Source organism: Indicator indicator, chromosome 27 (assembly GCF_027791375.1).
Source record: "Indicator indicator isolate 239-I01 chromosome 27, UM_Iind_1.1, whole genome shotgun sequence".
Classification (NCBI taxonomy): domain Eukaryota; kingdom Metazoa; phylum Chordata; class Aves; order Piciformes; family Indicatoridae; genus Indicator; species Indicator indicator.
Window position 1 is genome coordinate 4,407,301 of NC_072036.1, and position 26,408 is coordinate 4,433,708.

General features: G+C 45.3%; 1 protein-coding gene across 4 annotated transcripts in view; it reads right to left on the reverse strand.

Annotated features, from left to right (window-relative positions):
• TPD52L1 (TPD52 like 1) overlaps positions 1-11,873 on the reverse strand; it is a 32,957-nt gene extending 21,084 nt beyond the window's left edge. For 2 of the 4 annotated variants that reach the window (XM_054393096.1, XM_054393095.1), the window contains exons 1-2: positions 11,766-11,873; positions 6,039-6,187 (exon numbers count right to left, since the gene is read on the reverse strand). In XM_054393096.1, coding sequence (XP_054249071.1) covers positions 6,039-6,187; positions 11,766-11,813 — 197 coding nt within the window. In that variant the 5' untranslated portion in view covers positions 11,814-11,873. The remainder of the gene's footprint in view (positions 1-6,038; positions 6,188-11,765) is intronic. The other 2 variants (XM_054393098.1, XM_054393099.1) reach the window with 1 other exon arrangement.
• Positions 11,874-26,408: the final 14,535 nt, after the last annotated feature.

A 26,408-nucleotide genomic window follows, 5' to 3' on the forward strand; every position in this document is an offset into this window, starting at 1 on the left:
CAGTCCAAGAAAGCATGCCCCAGGCAGTTCCTCTCCCACAGAGAGAGGAAGGAACCAAACCTCTGCAGGTGGCAGGGGACCTGCCTGAGGCCAGAAATCTGTGCACAGCACACTGAAGGTGACAGCTGTTCAGTAGGCTGGAGGTCAGGAAAGGTGCCAGACAAAGGTGACAAATATTCTGTGCTGTCCTGCACCCTGCTCTTCAAAAACCTGCTAAAATTTGGGATGTGTGGCAGAGACTATTTGTGCAATGTTGCATAGAATAGGGAAAGAATAGGGGGAAACCAGGCAGCTGTGGGATAGTTACAAGGAATTATCACTTGACCCACTGATCTGGAACAGATCACCTGGCCTTGCTGGGGAACTCCCATTAGCTGGAGGCTCTGGTGTAAACAAGTGGACATGCACCTCTTAGAAAAGGGTTCATGAGGACAGCTAAGTTAACCCTCTTCAAGTCCCTTCTCCAACCTTCCACCTCCACTCTTCCAAATTCAAGGCCAGAGACATGTGGAAAAGCAGGAGGGGGGGGGAAACCTGTGTGAAGAAGGCTTGACCATTGCCTGCTCTGAGCCAAAGGGCACAAAGCCAGTGGAAGGGAGAGCTGCCTCTGCTTCCACACAGCACAGGTTCACACAGGGGCAAAGTGCCTGCTGAAGTCAACAGCCAGTTCCTTCACTTACACAACTGCTACCATTGGGTTGCAAATCTGGCGAGGACAACCTCAAAAGGTGATTCCACATTGTGAGGAACAGCAACACCCACAGCTTTTCTACTGCCCCTCCTAACTGGGAGCACAGTACACAGCTCTCCTGAGTCACAGCAGGGCTATGGCTGTCCATAAATTATATCCAACTTCCCAAGGAAACTTTGAACCTCTGGGATGTGCTACTGTGTGTTTAAAGTTCTACTTATGAAAACTGCAGGCACTGCAGAGTGTAAGTCTAAAACACACACAGGGGCAGCTATTGCTTTCTTTTTTCTCAGCACCTGGCAGAAACTTGAATTACAAAACATGAAGTTCCCACTCTTTGTGGAAATCCATATGATTATCCTCAGGTTCCCTATCAGCACAACTAAACTGTTCACACAGTATTCAATGAATCATAGATTCGTCAGGGTTGGAAGAAACCTGAAGGATCATCCAGTTCCAACCCCCCTGCCATGGCCAGGGACACCTCACACTACAGCAGGTTGCTCACAGCCACATCCAGCCTGGCTGCAAAAACCTCCAGGGATGAGGCTTCCACCACCTCCCTGGGCAGCCTGTGCCAGTCTCTCACCACCCTCATGGGGAAGAATTTTCTTCCTAACATCCAATCTGAATCTACCCATTTCTGGTTTTGTTCTATTCCCCCCAGTCCTGTCACTCCCTGACACCCTAAAAAGTCCCTCCCCAGCTTTCTTGTAGGCTCCCTTAAGGTACTGGAAGGCCACAAGAAGGTCTCCTGTCTCTAGAGGGAAAGGCCAAGTCTATGTTGAATGCTCTTGTCCCAGATCTTCGATTACTACAATTAAGAGCAGAGTACTACTGAACCCTTCCTAAAAAGGCTTCAGAAGACAGCCACCACCCGAAAAAGCACCAAGCACTGGGTAGGAGAAATGCTCTTTGCAGCTACCACTTGATCCTGGCCTCTACGTCATAGTTCTCTTGATTCTGGCCTCTAAACCATGAGAGTTTCCCTTTTGTTACAGTGTGAGAGCTGAAATCCCTCTCCCACACTGACAATCACCAGGCTACCTCAGTCTGGAAGCAAACGAAGCTGTATTTCCAGGCAAAACTACAATCTATGATGAAATGCAATGAGTATGTACAAATAGACACCACTCACAACATTTACAAACGTGTGCAGTCAACAGAAAAACACAAGAAAGCCCTCTGGCTTCTCCCTAAGGGGCCAAGCCAGAAAGACTCCCCCCCCAGACTCCTCTGGCAGAAGGCAGAGAGCCAAGAAGCTGTGAGGCTGTTAGACTTAGCTTCTCAAGGTCAGTATGCAGGGGTGTGTTATCTTCTGAAGGCAGGAGGAGAAGAAAGAAGCAGAGCAAGCTGAGACTGAGTGACTTTGTTTTGAGTACTGATCCTTAAACATCTCTATCTCTCCCAATGGAAGTGTTTAGAATAATCATTATTTTGCTCTCTTACACCCAATTATGATCAATTTACATTCTTTCACTTGCTCTGCTCCAATTTTGTGAGAAGAAAAATTAAAGACAGTCTTAAAACCATCACCACCTTCCTACAAGTGACAATTTTTGTCTGTGAGGACCAAAGGTGAAAAGTCATTTTGAAAACACAGCTTTGTGAGACATCCTAGATGACAGTCTTGGATGACTTCACTTCCCACCACATCAAAGGCTTCCCAATCCCCTGGCTGGAATCACTAAGTGTGTGGGTTTGGAGACATTTCACTACCCCAGCCCTCAAGGAGAGAAAGGGTTTGCTCTACATTTTTAGCTGTTCTGATAATTTATGGACTGCTGCTTACAGTGGTCTGAATGCCTGCAGTATTGTTTTTTTAGGGGGCTAGCTGCAAGCCCAGCCATCTTCACCTCCCTAGAGGCTCTCTCTGCAGTGCTCTTAGTATTCCATCCATGGGCTGAAAGGTTATTGATTTTAAAAAGAGGAGGCTTATGCCTTCCAACAGCTGCTAAAATGTCAAGAAAGAGTGACAAAGGAGTTAAACATGAGTCAGGATGTGCCCTCACAGGCAGGGTGGCTAACAGTACCCTGGCCTGCAGGAGAAAAAGTGATTCCAGGTTGAGTGAAGTGATCCCACTCTGCTCTGCCCTGGTTATGCCCACACCTGGAGTGCTGGATTCTGTTCTGTGCTCCCCAGTACAAGGCAGACATGGACATACAGGAGCAAGTCCAGCTAAGGGCCATAAAGATGTCTAAGGGACTGGAGCTTCTCTCATATGAGGGATGGCTGAGGAAGCTGGGACTGGTCAGCCTAGAAAAGAGAAGGCTCAGGGAAAGCTTCTCAACATGTACATCAATAAAGTATATAAATAACATGAGGAAAAGGAAGAGAGAACAGAGAAACTCTCCTCAGAGATATCTAGTGAAAGTGTTCAAGACAATGAATACAAGAAGTACTTAAACAAGAAGTTTTTCACAGTGAAGATAATGGAACACTGCAACAGATTGCCCAAGGAGGCTATGGAGTCCCATCCTTGGAAATACTCAAAACCTGACTGGACATAGTGCAGAGCATCCTGCTTTAGCTGACCCTGCTCTGAATGGGGAGTTGGACCAGCCAGGCTCCTGGCATTGCTGTGAACCTCAACTGTTTTGTGATTCTGTATAAGCCCAGGTCAATATTTATAGAACCTCTTACCTTAATGCACCATGCAGTGAAAATCTGAAGTACAGAAGGCTAGAGAGAGCTGTAGGACCACCAATCAAACAGTTTAACCAACCATACTGCATTCAGGTTACATAAAACCTTTCCATGAAGCAAAATGTTCATCAGAAATGCTCAATTATGATCTTTGTAAATATCCCTGTAAAGGTATTTTCTGTGATTTCTAAGCTAAAAATCAATAACCTCAGAACCCACCACCATTACCCCCCACTTCAAGCCCCTAAAGAAGAATGCACTACCTATGTTTAAAACATAAATACCCACCCCTGCCTTGCTCAAAGCTATATGAACATCCACTCACCTCTATTTCCATTCACAGGTGTGTGGGAGAAGTCATTCCAGTTGAATGCCTTACCACCAAGCAAGCAATCATCTGCTCTCCAGTTAGTGATAGCCTCCCCAGCAGCACCCCTGCCTTCCCTAGCACAGATTGCACTGAAACCCAGAACACTGAGGAGTAGCATAGGATGTTGATAAGGACCTTGGAAAAATGCATTGTGATTCTGCATCATAAATAAGTGACAAGGCTCTGGGCAACCTGACCTAATGGAGGACCTAGGAGAGGTGTTTTCCAACATGTTTTCCAACTGAAACAGTTCTATGGCTCTGTAGTTCTATGATTCAAAAACTGGGACTTTTTTTTCTTTTCTTTTTAATTAGAGCAATCCTTTAATGACAATTTCTGACATGGACATGGCAAGCATGCTGAGGCTAACTCCTAAGCTACCCTGGGCCAACCATTTCTAATGTAGATGCTTAATGATAGTCAGCATCTCAAGTTTAAGTGTAGTCCCTTAGAGGAAGCATCCATCCTGTGACCTAGGTCATGAACTAGTTGTTCAGACACACTTCAAAAAACTGTTTTTTTGAGAGAATTCCACTCCTCTGTCTCTAACTCCACTTTAACCCTAAGAATGCATCCCTAAATGGACAGCTTAAAAAGATTATTAACAGTCAGAGGACAAAAGTTGGGTGCTCAATCACTTTCTGTGGCTTTGAGAGGTTCCCCATTAAAGTGGTTTTAACTTTGACAAAAACCCAGCAGCTATAAAACCCAGCCAGGAAGACTGAGTGAAAGCAAAATTTGACTCTTTAAAAACAACTCTCTTTAAAATTTAAAGCACCTGATTGTGGACCTTTAAGCCTAAGGTACAGCCACGAAAATACTTTTAACTTCTATTTTTTTTTTCAAACCAGGCTTTTCATCTTTTCTAACTCAGAGAAACTGGGGTGAGTAATGCTACCCCATTGCTATTTTGGTGCAGCAGCAATGAATCACCTCTATTACTGAACAGATCCATTCTGAAAAATGCCAGATTACCATGACTTGTACTGGCATCAGTGCCAGCCAGAATCATAGGGAAGCTGGCTCAAGGAGCATTTTCAATGACACAAATGGACTTCTGCTGCTCAGATCCACATATTGCTACTTATGGACGTTCTGCAGAGTGCAGCAGAGGGGCAGAGACCTCACCTGCAGTGCTAGAGCAGCTCTGGAGTCCTCAGCACAGCCAGGGACCTGTTGGAGCAGGGCCAGAGGAGGCCACAGCAATGCTGGGAGGGCTGGAAGCCTTCTGCTGTGAGGCCAGGCTGAGAGAGTTGGGCTTGTTCAGCCTGGAGAAGAGAAAGCTCCAGGGAGACCTTCTGGTGGCCTTTCAGTGCTTCAAGGGCTGAGCAGAAAGCTGGGGACAGACTTCTGATGTCAGAAAGCAGGGGACAAGCCTGTTGTGACAGGATGAGGGGGGATGGTTTGAACTGAAAAAGGAAGATGCAGGCTAGGGAGAAGGAAGGAATTCTTCTACACTGAGTGTGGCAGGACCCTGGTGCAGGTTGGCCAGAGAGGTGGTAAATTCCCCATTCCTGGAATCATTCCAGGTCAGGTTGTTCTAGGCTCTGAGCAACCTGCTCTCACTGCAGATGTCTCTACTGCAGGAGGTTGGACTAGATGACCTTTAGAGGTCTCTTTCAACCCTAAAGCATTCTGTGCTTCTGTGATCACCTGTTGGCTTGGTTTGTAGGTTTTGAAGCTCATTTAAAATCAGAAGTAGCAGCTACCATACTGGTAAGAGTCTCTCTCCATCCTTGTGGAAAATGTCAATGTTTCAAAGGAAAATGAAAAGCTCTCTTGGAATCTGCCACTAAATCTCAACTAAAAGTTAGTCTTTGCTTTGAAATGTTGCTAGTGCCTCTCAGTAAGTCTAGTTCAGGTGGCTTGTGCCCCTTCTCTCTTCTACTGCTCAGTGTCTCTAGACTCTCCTCTCCTAGCAAAAGCCAGACAGCCACCAAGCCAGCATGGGGACCCACTTAATGACATGCCATGAGAAATAGGACCTACCCTGTCTCTACTGGGAGTTGAGCAGTATAATACATTGAGAGTAAAAAAGGTTCCTTCTCTCCTCAGTATGGACTGTAAGAACATGCAGTGGGACAGGAGCACAACAGTTTTAGTTGCTGTGACACTGGAAGAGATGCAGCACAGCAGCAAAGCACCTAGCAACTGCAGGAGGGTTTCTTTCATGTCTCCTTGCTCTGAGAAGGTTGACAGATTTACCCCTGCCACCTACTCCTGCAGGCAGGGATTTCAGCTGGTAGATTTCCTACCAGGGCTCATCAAGACAGTACCCCCAAAACACTCCACAATGCACAAGGATGAGGTTGTGCCAGGTCTGTACTCACGCAGAAGTCGTCTGCATATCGTGCCAGCTTTTGCTGAAGTTCTGCTTCAGTTCATTCATCAGACTTATGCCAAGCTTTTGTTTGATCTCCACCAGGTGCTTTTCTTTGGCTGCTAGCACTTGCCTCAGAGTTGAAATTTCATCCTCTAGCTGAGAGAAAAAGAGGGAGGGGAAAAGAGAAAGGTGTTACCCTGTTCCCACAGCAGGATGAACACATACAGTGCTCAGAGGTGACATGAATCTCACACAAACTTGCATTTCTCTTAGGTGACTAGAGGGAGATTCAAGTGCTTGTGCAGGCAAGAAAGAAATGATCAGAACAGAGCTGACACTCCATTAAATTAATGTCCCAAACTGTCACCTGTGTGCACCATCATGCATCTAACAAGAGATGATTCTCCAGTGAGGAGGTGACTATTGAGAGACTTGACCAAGATCTGCCACAGAGCATTAGAGTCTCAAACATCAGCTTGTCACTCACTAGCAAAATAGGAACAGGCAGAACAAGAGTAACCTGGGCAAGTCAGGCAAATATCTCTTAGAATGCCCAGGCTTTTAACTTCATATTTGCAGCTCTTTAGCCTTCCACTCCATAAAATGGATGCAAATTCTTAGGAGCAGGTTAAAAAAAATAAAATTAAAAAAAAAAAAATCACGTTATAATGTGGTTACAAAGTTACATCCTTGTCACATCTTATGTATTTTAGGCCCTTATAGATTTCAAATTGGTTAACAAAATTATGGAGCAGATGGACTGTTAAAATGAGCAAAGCAGCCCTACCTAAAGCACAGAAGCATTCAGCAGACACAGCACATTGGTTAATGACTAGGAGCCCTGAAAAGGCTAAACTGTGTGGATTCAAGCTGTAAAGATGCAGTTGAGCATCATTCTCCCTGCAGAGGGCTTGGGAACATCTAAACCAAGCCAGTGTTCTGGCAAGGCAAGGACTGGAACACTTGCCTGAGAAAGGACCACTGAACCAGGCTGCCACTGGCTCAGGATGTTCCTGCTTGAGCAGCACTCCTGTGGGCACAGTTTGTGTTCTTCACCATGAAGCCTCCCAAGCCAATTAATTATACAAGCAGCACTCAGAGGTACTGGAGCTAACAAGGGCAAGTGACACCAGAGCAGCTGCCTTTCACTTCAGGTTTAGAAATTCCCTTACCAACTGTGTTCCTTCCTCCATATGTTAATAGGATAACATATGGTAATGTATCTGATTACCATATGTTAAGTTCTCTGGAACTAGAGTCCCCCTGTGATTTAACTCCATAGGCTGTAGGGAAGGAGGCAAGCACCAGCTGAGTCATCTGCTGACCTCCAGGCCTATATTTAGGCTGGCAGAACCAGCACTGCTTTTCTTTTACACACTTGTGTGTTCCCCTTGCCTCTCAAGCTGGCTGCAAGCTCTTTGCTGTTGGAAAAGTCTCACCTTTGATTCCCCCAGCTATTGCTGTCTCTTTCTGTCACTGTCTGCTACCTAAACTATTCCAGCAGCTCAGGAATTGAGCACCAAGACTCTGAACACAGAGCAGTGAAGCAGGTATTGAGATTCCCCAATACCTGTGATGCCAACATGCTTAAAATTGCTTCATTCATGCTCATGTCCTTTGTAGGATCATAGAATTGTTTCAGTTGGAAAAGACCTCTAAGATCAGCACACTTGTGGCTCATCTTCAGCTGGCTGGCAACCAGCACCCCAGGGTCCTCTTCCACTGGGCTACTTCCCAGCCCACTCTGCCCCTACACTATTTTACTCCCACCCTCTAAATGAAAAGCTGGCAAGAGGATCTTGAGTTTCTTTTCTGAGAGGGCAACTGGTTAAATGCTAAGAGGAAGAAGAAATCACTGTGGCAGCATTCACAGAATGCCAGGTTGGAAGGCACCCCAAGGATCATCTGGTCCAACTTTTCTAGGTGATGGTGTGGTTGAGATGGGCTGGCCCAGCACCCTCACAAGCTGAGTCTTAACACTGACCAATGTAGGGGAATCCACTGCTTCCCTTGGGAGATGATTCCAGTGTCTGACTGTTGTCATGAGGAACATTTTCTTCAGGAATGCAACTGGAATCTCCCCAGCAGTACCTTGTCCCCATCACCTCTTGTCTTTTCCATGGCACTCCTTGCAAAAAGGGAGTCTCCACTCTCCTGGTAGCCACCCTTTATGTACTGGTGCATGGCAATAAGGTCTCCCCTAAGCCTTCTTTTCTCCAGGCTGAACAACCCACTTCTCTCAGCCTTTCCTCACATGGCAGGGCTGCCAGGCCTCTGTTCCATTCCCCATGCAGCAGTTCAATGCTCCTTTCAGTTGTTTCCTCCCCAGAGCAAAGCAGCTAGTGCACAAGTTTGTCTGAGGAACACTGCTAAAGACCTTCACCCAGTACCAGCCTGTGTGTACTTCAACATGAACGCTTTCCATATGGGCTAGCACTGCAGCAAAAGCTGCTGAAGTGCTCTTGCTGCACACCTTGGGCTGGGCTCTAGCAGGAGAAGCCAGGCTGAGACACTGACAGACCACACAAGGCAGGAACTGGCAGAGTGCAACATCCATGCTGTTGGGTGAGGGCAATGCCCAGGACTGCACCTGGAGGGCCTGGGGGCCAGGTCAGGCAGCACAGAGGGCTGCACAGCTGGGAGCTGTGAGGGGATGAGGAGAAAGCTGACAGCACAGCCACACCAGGCTATCTTTAAGTGTATCTCATGGAGCTACAGACTACAGCATGCAAGTGAAGAAACCTACAGCTCTGGAAATGGAGGTGTTAAAGAAATGTGTGGACGTGGATGGCATTTGGGGACACGGTTTAATGGCCACGGTGGGGTTGGGTTGATGGCTGGACTTGATGATCTTAGAGGGCTTCTTCAACCAAAACAATTCTATGATAAAATGTTTGCCTCTATGATTCTTTGATAAATTAGGGCTTCAGTCAGCAGAAATATAAGCTTCTAGTTCTGTTTCCCTTCCAAGTGCAATAGAGTCAGAAGAATACAGACTAGAGGCAAAGTTCCCTTCTCCCTTTTGGTGTTTAAGCACTGCACACATGGTTCAGTGTTTAACCATGCCCAACTGGCACACAACAGCTCCCCATTGTATCAGCTACTAAGTGATTGCAGCATTAAGGCAGGCTTGAACCTTTCAGAGCAAAAAGAAAGGTGCCTGTTCCTACAGGCTCACACAGGTATTACCCAGCACACAAGGACATGGAAGAAAAAACTACCACCAGTGGAGCAGAAGGAGCTCAGAAGTAAAGACTAACAGCTTTTCAAAAAGAAACATTAACCATTCCCACAGGGGGTTCTTTCTGAAGGAGTCAAGGTTTTACACTTTTTTCCACAGTCTTTTGTAAGAATCAGAAGGCTCATTTAAGTTTAGAGTTGGTTCACTTCAAATTCAAGTTTTCCAAACCTTTCTTTTTTTTAGTATAATTATCACTTTTATTTTGTGTTTTTTTTTTTTTTAAGCATAAGTTGTATGCCAGTAAACTGCTGTGAGCAATTCAGAAAATAATTTCTATGTCAGCCAAGATCATAATATTTGAAAGGCAATCTCTCACTTGTGTGTTGGTACATGAATCAAAGCATTTCTGCCATGAGCCACTGAGAACTCCCTGCTCCCACAGGAATCAGCAAGCAGGAAGGATGCCCAGAAACTCTTGAGATTAATTCTCTGGAGAGCAGCATATCATTCCCAGATGGCTGCAAGGGCTAATTGCTTTCCTCCTCATTTCCACATGCCTCTCAACTCTTTTTCATCAGAAAAGAGAATGACAGAATGGCTGAATTTAGAAGGGATCTCTGCAGGTCATCTGGTCCCAACCCTCCTGTCCAAGCAGGGCCATTGAGAGCCAATGGTCCAGGACTGTGCCCAGACAGCTTTTGAGTATCTCCAGGGATGGAGACCCCACAACCTTTCCAGGAAACTCAGTGCTCAGTCACACTCCCAGTAAAAACTTATTTCCTGATGTTCAGAGGGAACCTCCTGTGTTTGTGTGTCCATTGCCTCTGGTCATGATGAAAAGCCTGGAATGGACATCCAACTCCTGTCTCATTGCTGTGCAATGAACATGGAAAGCTTCAACTTCCTCCTCATTATTTACAGATGTGGCAGGATCACAGAAGAAGCAAAAAATAACTAGCAACTGAGAAACAAGGCTTCTGAGTTTTGTTTCACTGGAAAAGCCTAAATCAGCCCTGAAGGTAAATGGCTTGAGAGTCATTAAGAATGTGACTTGGAGAATTTAATATGATGACAACATTAATTTCAATATTTCTGATCTATGAAAGCCAGGGGTCAATCTGTGCAAAGGAACTGTCCTCTGGGCACCCCCATTCGGTGTGTAGCTGCAGTAAAAGCTTCACAGAACACCACAGAACAGTTCTGCAGGGAGGTTTTCTCCCTCAGCAGTTGACACCTGGAGGGTCTGCTCTCACAGGTCCAAATTCTGGGTTTCCTACCATTCAATTGTGCTGTTCCTTTACTCTTGCTATGTGAAATTTCCAACCTACTGCCTTAAAAATTCAGTATTTCAATTCAGACAAAAGACAACTCTCCCTCTTCATGCAGCTCTCATTTCTGTTGTCTCATACTTAAAATAAGCAAACCTTCCCTTTTTCTCACCCTCTCACCTTCCATTTTAGCATTCCACTTCTCTTTCTGCAGTACTCAGCAGCAGTAAAACTGAATCCATCCTCCCATTGTGGGCTGAATCTAGACAATCTCTTCCATCTTTGTCATAAGACCACCACAGGCTTCACAACTTTTTCCTCCCATCTCCTTATCATTAGCTATTGTTTAACCTCTCCATGGTGTCATGACATCTCCTGAAGTTATTTAATTAAGCAAAAACCAAATGCAAACTGAGAATACCAACTTCTCCAAACAAATCAGTGCTAAAGAAGCAGGGTGACAAAAATGCTCAGGGGGTTGGAGCAGCTCTGCTATGAGGACAGGCTGAGGGAGCTGGGGGTGTTCAGCCTGGAGAAGAGGAAGCTCCAGGGAGACCTAATAGCAGCCTGCCAGGACCTGAAGGGGCTACAAGAAGAATGGAGGGGGTCTGTTTGCAAAGGCCTGCAATGACAGGATGAGGGACAAAGGCTTCAAACTAGAGAAGAGCAGATTTAGATTGGATATCAGGAAGAAGTTCTTCACTATGAGGGTGATGGAACATTGGAACAGGTTGCCCAGGGAGGTGGTGGAGGCTCCATCCCTGGAGATATTCAAGGTGAGGCTCCACAAGGCCCTGGACAACCTGATCTAGTTGGGGATGTCCCTGCTGACAGTGGGGAGGTTGGACTGGATGAGCTTTGGAGGTCCCTTCTGGCCTGGACCATTCCATGATTCTATGACATCACTGTGCTCATCATTTTCTTCTGCAGCCACCATCATCAGCTTTTCCTCTGAGCACCACACAAAGCAGCTTTTCCCTCAGGTGTCACAACCACTGTACCAATGATACCACAGATCTAACAGGCACACTTTTCATTCTTTAGACAGTTCAGAAATAAAGACACAGGTCTTGACTAAAATAAGGTGAATTTCATTTTGCTCTCTCCAATCAATATTTTATCTTCCCAAATACCTAAAGCAACTAATTGCTTTGCATTATTGTAGCCTAGAATAATTTTACTAATAAGGAAGTGCATACTTCTCTGGTGACTTCATCCTACCATTAATACCTTCTGGTTCAAGGAAGCAGAAAGAGTAATACTCACAGAAATTCAAGTTCATTACCTTGACTAGCTCGATCTTTAACTCTTCTTTTTCTTCTTCAGAAATCATATTGGTGAAATCAACATCAGTGACCACATCTTCATCTGCTTCATGCAAAGAATGAGTTTCCAAAAGGCCTTAAAGAGTTAGAAAATCAAGACAAGCATTACCAATTATCCCAGCTCTGATACTGACCTCCCCTAAAAATCTAAGAATGAGATAATATTAACCCACTAGGGAGAAAAAAAAAAAAAAACAAACCCAAAGTAAAAACCAAAACAACCTTTTCCTGCTAAAGGTCAGTTGGATTCTGCTTCTCCATGCTACTGAAAAGTTTTTGGAAGTATTGGATGTTAACCAGCACAGAAGTAATTTAATATGAGAAAACACCACTCTTTCCCAGACAGAAAAAAGTCATCCTCAGGAGTCCCTGATAAGGCATTTCTGTGCTTCTAACAACACTGAAAAAGAAAAAAAAAGAAAGCTTTTCCTTCAAAATAAGAGAACTGCTTGATGTGTTTCACTGGTGTGAGTAGTGGGAGCTGTGCAGTGAATAACAGAGGCAGTGTATGACTGAGCCAAGCTTGCTTTAGGAGCCCCTCTGGCCACAGCACTTTGCAAAAGCAAATACCATACCTCCTGTTTGAATGTTCTAAATACTAGAGAGAGGCATATCTTGAGTGCTCAATCTAAGCCTGTGAAGGGTGAACAACTATGCTGGACCTCCAGTTTCTTTCTTCTCCTGCACACCCAAGACCAGGACTAAGCATGTATGAAAGCCAAGATAAGCAGGTGCAAAAATGTTTGTGAGCTCTGGGCCTGCCTAGCATAGTCCATCCAGAGGAAACAAAACACAGCCTCAGTCCTCATCACTCAGCAAAGAGAAGGTTTGCTGGGGTCCCAGACATTGATAGCTTCTCATTCTTCGCTGTCTGCAAAGAAAACACCACAAATCATGGGATAACAGAAAACATCCTTGCTCTTTTGGAACTTGTTTTAAAGTTCTCTGTCTGTTTCTGTTGTGCAAAAACGGCTGGGCTAGCAAATGTCTGGGAGCAGAAGTCCTATGAGGAGAGGCTGAGGGAGCTGGGGGTGTTTAGCCTGGAGAAGAGGAGGCTCAGAGGAGACCTCATTGCTGTCTACAACTACCTGAAGGGAGGTTGTAGCCAGGTGGGGGTTGGGCTCTTCTCCCAGGCAACCAGCACCAGAACAAGAGGACACAGTCTCAAGCTGTGCCAGGGGAGGTTTAGGCTGAGGTTAGGATGAAATTCTTCCCAGAAAGAGAGATTGGCCATTGGAATGGGCTGCCCAGGGAGGTGGTGGAGTCACCATCCCTGGAAGTGTTTAAAATAAGACTGAATGAGGAACTTAGTGCCATGGTTTAGTTGATTAGATGGGGTTGGGTGATAGGTTGGACTGGATGATCTCTGAGGTCTTTTCCAACCTGGTTAATTCTGTGATTTTCCCTGTATCCCAAGTCTGTAATGGGGTTATCAGCCACCTCAGCTGACTCCTGACATCTGTCTACTGCTTAAATCAGGAGACAAGTGTTCCTTTCCCAGGTCCACAGAGACCTGTGTGCTCTGGTACACTAGAGGTTAGAATTTAACCTTGGTAAGGTTTGGCAGCAGGGAACAGAGATTACAAGCAGCAAGCCTGAAGTATCCCACAGCTTGCAATTGAGTACTCATGCAGAAAGCAAAATTCCCTCCAGCTTTCTGTCACTTCTTTCACCTAGAGTGCCCCAGTGTACCTGGATTTCCCCCTGCATAATAGAACAAAACTGATTTGAGTCACTGCAGAGCACAATGTGCTGAGCTCAGCCTTGTTAATTACAGCCTCCCCTGAGTGGGAAGATAAAGAGCAGCAACACAGGTGCTGAACTCCTGCCTGGCACCATGTGCAAGAACACAGCACCACCCTTGAGCACAAACCCTTTTCAAAATCATAAAAGCATACTGCAGTAGGTGATACCTTAGCTATTACCCAGAAAGCAGCCTGCCAGAAAAAGCTAGGTTGCCAAAGTCTCAACAAAAGCAAAGCACATTTATCCAGTAAGAATATTCCCAAATCACCTTTATTAACACCCTTCTATTTCCAAACACAATGGTTGTTTGGTATTTGTTTGAAGATTAATAGTCTTGCTAAGAACATCAGGCTAAGCTTAGTCCCCAGGGTCTTGCAGGCAGTCTCTTGGTTCATGGATGGAGGAGCAGCACTACAGGGCAGCTCTTGGAAACTCTGGGAAGAAGCCCAAGGGCAACAGGGCTAAGGTTGAAAGCACTTAAGGGAAGTCTGGGGGTAGATGTGAGGTGATCTTGGAGCAACTTGAGCTAAAAAAAAAAAAAAAAAAGGCAGATCTGTGCTCAAGGGACAGCATTAGTTTGGTATTGTCTAGGTGAAGAGCCCAGGATTGTTGGGCAACCTGTAGATATAGGTGGAAGCCAACATGGGCATCACCAAAGATGACTAACACCCAACTAGACCCAAAGGTGAAGTTCAAACTTCAAGACTGAACTGCAGTTACAACCCATTCTAAACCAGCACATGCATGTCAGACTTCTGCATGATCCTCTAAAACCTTACCCCATGCCAGTCCCAATTCTTGTACCTTGCCTCTCCTAAGTCCTTTAAAACCTAATCTGCTCCTTCAGTCTCCACTTGCTCAAGCCACTACCAGAGTCCTCCCTAATGGTCATGTCCTCTCACAAAGGCTTTGCTTCAGCCACCTCAGAGTTCCAGTCTGAATGATCCTTCCCCACACTGCAGGTCATAGTTTTCTTTCAGACAGTCTCAGTTGTGACACTTCCCCACCCGAGCCCCATCATGAGCAACCTTCTCTCTCACTCTTCCCTTGCTGTTCTCAGTCTCCATTTCCTCCATGATCCTTGTGTTTTCCAGCCACACCTAGCAGCTCAGCCCTGGACCTCATTTTCTGCTGCCATTCTACTCTGTTTAAGACAGTTTCACCAATATCCCCTGGCCACTTCAGTCCTGGCTAGGTCTGTCAGCATAGGTTGGATGCTTCAGTTCTAGTGCTAAGTCTTTTGAATTTCTCTTTTCCCCACCTGAGTAACAGAAACTAATTTTTTGAATCACAACAGGAAAGGTCCCTTCACCAGTGTCTGGGGCTGCCCTCACAGACCACTGCTTTAATTTGTCTGCCATAGCCTTCAGCTTAGGGAATGGAGGAACAAACAAAAAAAAAAAAAAAACTGAACACCTGAAGAAGAAAACAGGCTTCCTGAGGCAGCAGAGATTCCCACTCCTTCTGTCTGTTGAGAATGTAAACAAAAACTTCTGTCCCTGTGATTTATGTCCTACAGAATTTAGCATCCTCAATCTCAAGCAACTGCACAGCAAAGGATGTGAGCAAGGTTCCCAAGACTTTGTTCTTCTGAGTCTTTATTTTTTTATGTGCCTGTCTCCCCTCTAATAACTACTGAGCTCTGTATTAGATTTCAAACAGAATTAGATGAAAACAGTCAGTTGGCAGAGAAGATTTCAAGTGATTCCACAGAGAGAATGTTAGATGAGCTCATCAGAGAAACCAAACAGGGAAGAAGAGTCATCCAGCTCTGGTGTCCCCAGGAAAAGAAGGACATGGAAGTGCTGGAGCAAATCCAGGAGTCCACTGAGATGATCAGAGGATTGGAGCACATCCCCTGTGGCTACAGGCTGAAAGAGCTGGGGCTGTTCAGCCTGGAGAAGAGAAGGCTCCAGGGAGACCTTAGAGCAGCCTTCCCATGCTTGAAGGGGACCTACAAGAAAGCTGGGGAGGAACTTTTTACAAGGGCTTGGAGTGTAAGGATGAGAGGGAATGGATTGAAGCTTGAGGGGGTAGATTTAGACTGGAGTTTAGGAAGGAATTCTTTCCAGTGAGGGTGGGGAGACACTGGAACAGGTTGCCCAGGGAGGTTGTGGATGTCCCCTGCCTGGAGGTGTTCAAGGCCAGGTTGGATGAGGCATTGAGCAACCTGGGCTGGTGGGAGGTGTCCCTGACCATGGCAGGGGGTTTGGAACTGGATGATGTTCCAAGTTGCTTCTAACCCAACCCATTCTGTGAGTCTATGAATCTATGAAACTTTCCATCCTTCCTTCTCCATTGTCAGCTGTGGACTCCTCATTGTCTGTTTCCTTTTCTCCATTTCCACTTGGAATCAGGCTCAATCCAGACTTAGCTCTGGGACATGCCATCAGAGGCCTCTGCTCAGAAAGAGATGCAAGACCAGCTCACCTGCCTCATTATCTCTTCCAGACAGGTCCTTCTCTTGTGGCTAAAGGTTACTGGGAAGAAGACCTGAAGGTCCCTATGGTCTCATAGTCATTCCTACTACAAATCACACTCACAATAAATGTGTTACTCATGCACAACACATCTGTCCTTCACAAACAGGCAGATGAGTCATTGCCTGACCATATCTTACTTCAAAAGAAAATAAAACCCAAACCCATGAAGCACGGGGAAGCATGGAAAAGGCAGAGATCAGTGCAGAGCTGTTTGGCTTTGCCTTTAAAGAAAGTTTCAGTACTTACTGTCACATATAATTAGATAAAATTTGCAGGAAGCATTAAAAGTATGGGATTATCAGCAATTAGGAACTGCAAGTCATACAGAGGGATCTAACTCAGAATGATTGAGCAGACAGCCCTTTGTATTAGGATATTTATACAGCAGAAGGAGGAGGTGGATAGCTGGGGGAACACACTGAACATGATCTTCTGCAGGATTCACATGACAAGGTGGCACAACAAGCACACAAAGTGTTGCAGAGTGCTGAGACACTTCATGGGCAGTTTGGAGTTTACTCCCAAAGCTCCTGCTGGCTGTGCTAAGCCTAGGAACCCAAACTCTACAGTCTGCTGTTAAATCTGATTTCATCCAACCAACCGTTTCAGCACTGTACCTCTGGGTATGTTTGGTATCTGAAGATTAACTGCATGAAGATGTTTTAATTAAAGGGGTTTTTATGAGGTTTTATGCTTGGGTTGGAAGGGACCTTGAAGACCATCTAATTCAATGTCCTTGCCATGGCCAGAGATACCTCCCACCAGCCCAGGTTGCTCAAGGCATCATCCAACCTGGCTTTGAACACCTCTAGGGAGGGAACATCCACAACCTCCCTGGGCAACCTGTTCCAGTGTCTCACCACCCTCACTATCAAGAATTTCTTCCTCATCTCCAGTCTCAAAGCCATTGTCCCTCATGCTGTCACTCCCAGCCCTTGTCAAAACCCCCTCCCCCAGCTCTCCTGAAGCCCCTTCAGATACTGGAAGGCTGCTCTAAGGTCTCCCCAGAGCCTTCTCTTCTCCAGGCTGAACAGCCCCAACTCTCTCAGCCTGTCCTCAAAGGGAAGGTGCTCCAGCTCTCTGATCATCTTTGTGGTCTCCTCTGGATTTGTTCCAGCAGTTCTATGTCCTTCTTGTGCTGGGGGTACCAGAACTGGACATAGTACTCCTGGTGAGGTCTCACCAGAGCAGAGAAGCAGAATCCCCTCCTTGTCCTGGTGCTCCCACTGCTTTTGATGCAGCCCAGCACAGGGCTGCCTTCTGGGCTGCTAGCAAGCACTGCCAGCTCATGGTGAGCTTTTCATTAGCTGACACCCCCAACTCCTTCTCCTCAAGGCCTTCAATACATAATACTCTAGAACATGGGTCTGAGATGAATGTATCAGACTAATACTTGTATGTTGACCATGCTAAAATAAAATCCAACCCAAACAAAACAAACCCACTAAAAGCAAACAACCCAAACCAAAACCAAACAAGCAAAAAAAAAAAAAAAAAAAAAAAAAACACAACACCAAAAAAACCCAAACCACCTGGTTCACACCTGTTGGTTGTGACACTTGCTGAATTAACCATAATGACAGCAAAAATTCAAGGCAAACCCACCTAATTTCTGCTCCTGTACATTTGCTGACATTCAGTTCAGGGAACTAGACAATAATCAAGCAAAAAAAACATAATAAAGGGTAGTTCAGAATTGAAGCCTGTTTTGGTTGGTTTTTTGGTGTTTTTTTGTTGTTGTTTCCCAAGCAAGTAAAATTAGCACACCCACCTATAGTTATCTTGAATTGATATCAAATAATGAGAACACATCTTGTATTACATAACCCTTTGAGCTTCTTTTGCCATGTAATTACACACAGCTAACAACATTTCAAGGTATGCAGCAGAAGTGTTTCTTATTTTAAAAACAGGAAACACTTTGTTTACAAATTTAAATTTGCATTTAAGTCTTCAAAGGGATGAAACTGTAAGAAGAACAAAGGAACTGTCCAGACATTGCATTAGTGTCTTTGATCTTCTTCATAATGCAGCCTTAATGCCAGATATAGAGATTAAGGGGAGGGGAAGGGGGCTAGAAGCATGTACAGTAAATAGCTAAACTGATTAGAAAAAACCCTAACCAATGGTTAAGAACTGCAAGGATTTCCAGTACCATTTATTCCACTCTGAAGATTTCATGGGAGACTCTAAAAGATCCTTTCTTTTAATCCACTTAGTAAACAAACTACCTAAAGGAAGACCTTCCCCCTTCTGTGCTTGGTTCTGACTGTGGTCCAGTCTGAACTGCTTGAGCCTAGGAATTCCCATCCAGCCTGGCCTTTCTGCTTAGAGGACTTCAGAACTCAAGAAGGGAAGGTTGATTTTGGAGCTATGATTTGAAAATAAAACCCAGAGGCTGGGTTTACCTTGGTTCAGAGAGGGAAGAATTCAAGTTGCACAGGTCAGAAGTGTAACCACTAAAGAACAGTGCAGATTCGACTTCCTATGACCATAAGGATTCAAACTACCTTGTCCTGAGTATGCTCCATGGAAGAGAGATATGGATGGGCAAGTGTCTTCATGTCCTCTCTACTGGGCTTTGGGTTGGGGGTGGTGTCCTGGAGAGGGAAAGCTTTTGGGTGTTCAAGAGCTCTAGGATGTAGTCTACCATCTCAGAGTCAGTGTCCCCAGCTGCCCTGGAGCAGCTCATGGCAGACCTTACTAAGGCTCTCCATTCCATCTCTGAACCTCCCCAGCTATAAGATAGATTGGCAAGTTTCCAAACAGAGGAACACTTTTACCTGAAGCTCCTGAATAAACAGCCAGTTGTAATGTGCTAATTCTTTCCTCTGTTTCAGTAAGATAGAAAGAAATTAATCATACATTGAGAATCTCTCTCTCTCTCTGTTATTTTTCCTTTGGAAGCCATTAACACAGCTGCCAATCTATGCCAGCAAAAAGAGTCACTCCATATACACACAAATAACTGGCAGAAAACAGACTCCACAGCTTGACCACCTCACTGAGAAGGTAAAGAGTTTGATAATCATCCCGAAGACAGAAGTGCAATGGAGAAAAGTGAGAAACAATCATGATTAAGATTAAAAAAAAAAAAAAAATCTATACATCACTTACTAGAAGTAGGGGCCAAGCTTCAACTTGGGAACTGATACTCCAAACTAAATAATTACCTGAAACCTCCAGAAATGCAAGGCAGGACCCTGCCCATTTCACCCAATAGCTCTCTCTCTTTCTTGCCTGGGGAAAGACAAGGCAGACATGGCTTTCAAAGCTGTAGCAATGGAAATACAAAGCAACTGCTGTGAAATGCAACAATTTAAAAGCAGCAGACACTACTTTCTGCTGTGTCAATACTGGAAGCAATGGCAGCATTGTACCACTTACTGTGCATTGTCTTTGCTCATTCTGCCCAGCTTTCCTTGAGGTCAAGGGTAAGAAAACAATGCCACAAGTGGAAGGGTTATCAGCATCTCTTTCTTTAGGCAGAACAGGGAGAAAGATATTAAAATATGAAGTCAGGATGGAATAATAGGGAATGAGAAAGTGGATGACACTGAGTCACAAAAGAGACTTGTTCTCTACTGATAAGGTGCTCTAGAAACTGTAACAAACCACATGAACCAAATGAAGGAATAAAGCATAGATAATCAGACCACAGAAAAAGCAGTGTAGGGGAAGATAAGAGCTATGACATGGAAATACTGGCAGTCAGAGGTGGAAGTTGTCAGTCACATTTCTTAAACCCACCCTTTCAAACTAAAAATACATGAAGGTACATTTTTCTAATCTCTGAATAGACAGGCACCTTGGGTCCCATCCTCAGCTGGCAGAAGTGACTGTGATCCCATTAACTGTACAATTAAGCTCACACATCTGCTTCACTGAATATTAAAAAAAAAAAAAATAAAATCACAGAAACCTAATGGCAGGATTTAATAAGCTTTCTCTCCAAAGAAAGAGGCAGTTTGTTGTACTTTTCTAAAGCCAGGTGCAAGAGAACATCATTCGATAGCAACCTAACTGCAGTGTAATTAAACTCACAATTAGCTTCCCAAAAAGCACCTCTGCTGCAAGAAGTGATAACATTGTGTTTTTTAAAATAAATTCTTCCAGCAGCTATAATTTGCCTCCCTTAGATCACAAAACACACAGCTAACCAGTTCGTTAGAAGCCTCATTTCAAAACGAGCAAACTCTTGCTGCAGCCCCAGCAGGTTCCCTGCTTTCCCCACAGCCCTGTCCAGCCATCTCAAGATGTAAGGCAGATGTGTCACTTGGGGTCCTCTAACCTCAATAAGGGAAAGCACACAATTAGCATAGAATCATGGAATGGGTTGGAAGGGATCTCCAAAAGTCATCTAGTCCAAGCCCCCTGCAGTCAGCAAGGACACCTCCACTAGAGCAGGTTGCTCTGAGCCTTGCTGAGCCTGACCCTGAGATTCTCTCCAAGGAAAGGGCCTCAGCTACTTTGCTAGGCAACCTGTTTCAGTCTTCCACCACCCTCATGGTGCAGAACTTGTTCCTAACATCCAATCTGAACCTGGTCTTCTCTAATTTCAAATCATTGCCCCTCATCCTATCTCTGCAGGCATGTGGAAACAATCCCTCTGCAGCCTTCCTGTAGCCCTCTCCAGGTACTGGCAGGCTGCTATTAGGTCTCCCTAGAGCCTTCTCTTCTCCAGGCTGAGCAACCCCAGCTCCTTCAGCCTGTCCCCACAGGGGAGGTCCTCCAGCCCTCTGATCATCTTCATGGCCCTCCTCTGGACTTGCTCCATCAGGTCCATGTCCTCCCTGTGTTGAGGGCATCAAAGCTGGGTACACAACAGATTCTTTATTCTCTTCAGGGTCAAATTCATCACTCCCACGATGAATGTGAGGAAGAAGCAATGAATCAACACACACCTCAGAGCAAGCATGTCTTGTGTCCTACACTCTCCATCTCTTCCCTTGTTTTAAGCCATCTCCTGCTTCACTTTGCAACACCCCCTAACCCCATCACAATGAAGACCAGCTACTTTGCATCAGTGCATTTGTGCCTTCTTAAGGGAGGGTCACCTGCCTGTACAGACTTCCTCCAGGCCTCCCTAAACAAACCTGACCTACTTATGGATGCATCTACCTGGGGAGATTCCAACTGAGTTCCAGAAGAAAACGTTTCCCCAGAACAACCAGACATTGGAATCATCTCCCAAGGGAAGCAGTGGATTCCTTACACTGGAATGACTTGACTGGATTTGTGCTTGGCCTAAATAAAAACTTTCCAATTTTTATTTTTTTTTCCCAAGAAGGTTGGAAGAGACCTCAAAGATCATCAAGTCCAACCTGTCACCCTAAACCTTATGACTATCTAAACCATGGCACCAAGTGCCACGTCCAATCCCCTCTTGAACACCTCCAGGGATGGTGACTCCACCACCTCCCCAGGCAGCCCATTCCAATGGCAAACCACTCTCCATTTAGCACTGAAATGAAGGAAGAAGAGGAATGGAGAAACGAAAGATAGAGAAGGTAAGCATCACCACCCTTGGATCCAGCAAAGAGAGCTGATAGAAGCTGTCCTAATGCATGCACTGTGGAGTTTTCTTGGAAGGAGATGAAAGGCTTTTCTCCAGACCCTTCAAAAGTCCTGCTAAAGTTAAGGAGAAGGTAATCTTGCTGCCCAGTGCCCTGTGTCCAAGACATATCTGGAAGGAAGGCTTCCTGCATGGCAGGGACAATACCCCAAATCCTAACACCAGCTAGCCTGGGCTGCTCTTGGTGCTGCTTTTTGCTAACCCAGTTATGGCACACAGAGGCAGCCTTTCTCCCAGCTTCAGAAGAAGATACCAAGATACAGATAAGGTTCACATGTCTTGAAAAGCAACAGAGATTTCCTCTCCTGTGAAATGCAGCCTTCCCTTATTCAGAAGCTCAGCTAGAGTGGCTGCAACTTTGTAGCATCAATTTTTTTTTCCTCTGTAAAACTAGACAAAAAAAGCCCCACCGTTTTTGCATCCATCCTAGAGCCAGGGGTAAAACCCTCAACCAGCTAAGATACCACACAGAGGAGCTCAGCCCCAGTAAGGAGGCCCAGCCAGCACTCATGGATCATATTGGAGAAGCCATCAGACCTAGTTCTAATTAGCCAGGGGGCCACCAGGCCCCCCGGCCTTTGTCCACCATCACCAATCACCCAGTGCGCACCATGAGGACTCACCAGTGATGAGAAGAGGATCCTCAGCCCAGATGGGCTCAGCTTGGGGCTTCTGCCTGTCCTGGGAGGGATTAAAAAAGGGAGAGGGTGGAGTGGGTGGAGTGGGCAGAGAGGGCACAGTGGCCACACCTGGGGTGGGAGGAGACTCCAACAGAGCCCAGGTGCTCTGGGATTTGAGGGGCTAAAGGGGGTGGAAAAGGGCTAAAAATGGTGGGAAAAGGGAGGTGGTGGTGAAAGGAGGGGATTTCAAAATAAGTTTATTTTCCATAACTCTTCCATAGTGCACAACTGCAGTTCATGGTTTGCTTTGCCTTCATGCAAAAAGAACAAACCCGTCAATACCTCCTCAAATAAAGCACAGTTCAAGGCTGCACCTTGAATATTTGGGTCAGTTTTGGGCCCCTCAATATCCAAGAAGGATATTGTGCTGCTTGAGTGTGTCCAGAGAAGGGTGGCAAGGCTGGTGAAGGGTCTGGAGTGCAGGGCTGGTGAGGAGCAGCTGAGGGAACTGGGGGTGTTCAGCCTGGAGAGAGGCAAGCTGGAGGAGACCTCATTGCTGCCCACAGCTCCCTGAAGGGAGGTTGGAGTGAGGCAGGGGTTGGTCTCCTCTCTCCAGTACCAGGTGATAGAATGAGAGGAAATGGCCTGGAGTTGTGCCAGGGGAGGTTTGGGTTGGAGATCAAGAAAGAGTTCCCTGCTGCAGGAGTGGTCAGGCACTGGGGGAGGCTGCCCAGGGAGGGGCTGGAGTCCTCATCCCTGGAGGTGTTCAGGAAAGGTGTGGCCATGGCACTTGGGGACATGGTTTAATGGCCATGGAGGTGTCGGGTTGATGGTTGGACTGGATGATCTTGGAGGTCATTGCCAACCAAAATGATTCTATGACTCAGTTTGACAGGGTGCTGGGCCAGCTCGTTTCATCTGTGCTGTTACCTAGGAAGGATCCTTGGGGTCCCTTCCAACCTGGCATTCTGTGAGTCTATGATACCTGCAACACAACTGAACTCCCAATTAAACCCAATAAAAATAAAGCTCCTTTATAAGAATATTACTTGAAAACACTGCATTTTACCAAAGACAAGGGCCATGTATTCCCTTACACAGGAAACCTGTTTAAGATAAAAAAAAAAAACTGAAAAACAAACAAAAAAACCGCAAACAACCAAAAAACCCCAATTCCCCCTCCCCCAAAAAAAAAACCCAACTCTGTTTAAAAGGAATTATTTTATTTGTTAAAACAAATACTCCCATAGCAAAGCATAGCAAAGCAGCTTTAATCTGCAGAGTCATTGCTGCAGTGGGCTGCTCTCACAAAGCTGGGTTTGGAGCTAGTGTGACACCAATTCCCTGGACACAAAATAATTCTCCACCAGAACAGCACCATCTAGCCAGGCCAGTTCAACTCAAAGGTCCGTTTGTTTTTCCTCCAGGCTTTTGCCAGCACCCTGGATTCTGAAACGAAGCATTTATCATTTTGCTCTTCATGTTAAGCTCCATGGCCAGGCCTTCAGAGTTTTGGGCATCATCAATTTTGTGACTTTGCCCACTCAATGTTCTGTAGCAGACAAAGAAATGTGTTTGCTTGGTGAGGCTGTGGGTGGAGACATCTGGGCTTTAAGGTCCTGGACATCTGTGAAGTTCCCATAGAAACAGGTTTCTTGGCCTTTCTTTCATTGGGTAGGGTTTGAAGACAGAAGGCAGCCTCTGCAGTTGGCCCAAGTTACACAAATGACCATACTGTAGGAGGGGAGGCTACTTATCAGCCCAGGAGACACAGTGGCACTTTCAGATGCATTGTACAGCCTCAGTCTTTGAGGTCTCTGATTCACCCTCAAATGCAATCAAAGATAGCAGAATATGGTTTCTACTCCTTGAAGATGCGCAGGGAAGATAAACCCTAGCCCCTCCTGACAGCTGCCCTGGACACAGGTAATTCAGGCCAGTTCATGGGAGATGGAAGGTGTTCAACTGAGCACACAGCACGAGCTGCTGCACCCTTGAGGCTGCATCAGATCACACTCAATGGCAAGAACATGATTCCAAGCTCTACCCTAATCCATACAGAACACCTAAAGTGTTATCATGTTTATTGTAACTTCAGTGCCTTAAGCAGCTCTAGCCAGAGGACACAAGACAGTCCTTGTCTTCTCTTCTCTACTATTCTGTGTGAGGTTTTTCTGAGGATGTTGCAGGATGGACATGACACAACATTTTTTTTTCCAGTATATGAAGCTTGCATCTCTGCTAGTAACTTCCATTCACATCTTTATCTCTGTTCAACTTAACTGTTTTAAAATATTATTCTTTCTTATCCTTCCCTGTCCTTGGTGACCATAAGCAGCACCTAAGTATGACTAGAGCACTGCTGCTCCCCTTTCAGGACATGGTCATGCTCTGTACTTCTGTGCAAGCCTGCACACAGTGGAGCAGCTGATGATCAGAGGGCTGGAGCACCTCTGCTATGAAGACAGGCTGAAAGAACTGGGGCTGTTCAGCTTGGCCAGAGAGGGCTTCAGGGACACCTCAGAGCTACATTTCAGGATCTGAAAAGGACCTACAGGAAGGTTGGGGAGGGACTCTTTAGAAGGGCTTGGAGTGACAGGATGAGGGGCAATGGTTTGAAACTGAAGCAGGGGAGATTTATGTTGGACATCAGGAGGAAGCTCTTCACAACGAGGGAGGTGAAATACTGGGACAGGCTGCCCAGGGATGTGTTTGAGGCCTCATCCCTGGAGATACTCAAGATCAGACTCGATGTGGCCCTGGGCAGCCTGATCTCGTTGGAGGTGTCCCTGTTGACTGCAGGAAGGTTGGACAAGATGACCTTTGAGGGTCTCTTCCAAACCAATGCAGTCTGAGAATCTGTAATTCTCAATCTAGATCTAAACCCAGTTCCTATCTCTGAACCTCTCTCAGAGAGGTACAAACTACCATTGCATACTCTTCTTTACTCCTTGTGCTTAATGTACAGACTACATCTCTATTGCTCACTATCTACGTTTCTCCATTGCTTGAAGCAACTTAAAGCCACAAGTGGAGACATTTTTCCTTCTACCTGCAGTATATGAATTCCAGTTTCCTGCCAATAGCTGTTACTTAGCTTTGCAAAGACCTTATTTAAATCTGCACAATCACATTGTGAGTCAATTTCTGTGAATGACATTATTCAACAGCTTTTTTTTTTCATTATTATTATTATTACTATTATTATTTTAAAAATCAGCCAGGTTGTTCAAGCAATTGTTCCTTCCTTGCCATCACCTTCTCTTTGCTATCAAATCTCCCATCTGACCCACAACACAACTGAAGGACTTAACTCTTGCAAGACCACACAACTTCACTGGTTCTTCACTATTCTCAAACGCACATAACAGTGTACAGCACTGGGTAGATAGTTTAATTACATGGCAAACATCATTCTCCCTGATTATGACTTTGATTCCTTCCTCCCACAATAATAAGTTAATAGCTGCCATCTGCCTATTAAAATACTTTGAGCAGAAGATAATCTTCTGTTCCTGGCATAATTGCCCCTCTAACTCTGCCATGTTCATATATTTGACTTGTCTCTAAGGAAAATCTGGTTGTGTTTAAATACAACTCCCTCTGTTCACTTTTTCATGAAAATTTGGTGTGTACCAGCCCAGCAGAGAAAGAACATCATGTATTTGAGGCCTAAACACATGGGCTGTGCATCATTCTCTAAAAATCTGTCAGCATTTCCTAGGGTGACCTCTCTGTGATCTACTCAGTGGAGTTAAGACCATGTTAATTTAAGTGTGAAACACAGAGGAATTAGATAAGCACCTAAAATGCCTGAGCCAACATCAGCATGACAAGTTATTACTAAATCCACCTAAACAATGAAAATAATTATTCCAAGGGAACTATGCAGAAGGCTTTTAAAACTTTATGATGGTTATGAGCAGATTTTTGGGCTAACCACAAACCTGCACCACTTTAGCTCTACCCAGCTGGCAAGGCAATTTCCTGATGAGGAAAGGGGTTAAAAGAGAACACCTGAACAAACAGGTGAACCCAGGAAGCCCTAACTCTTCACTGAAGAAGCAAACGTGGTTCAGTATCAGCTCCCTTCAGCCCCCATTTATTTTTATTTACCAAATACAAACCAGACAGCCTTTTAAACCCACACCATACATTGGTTCTAATCATGCTTTCCAG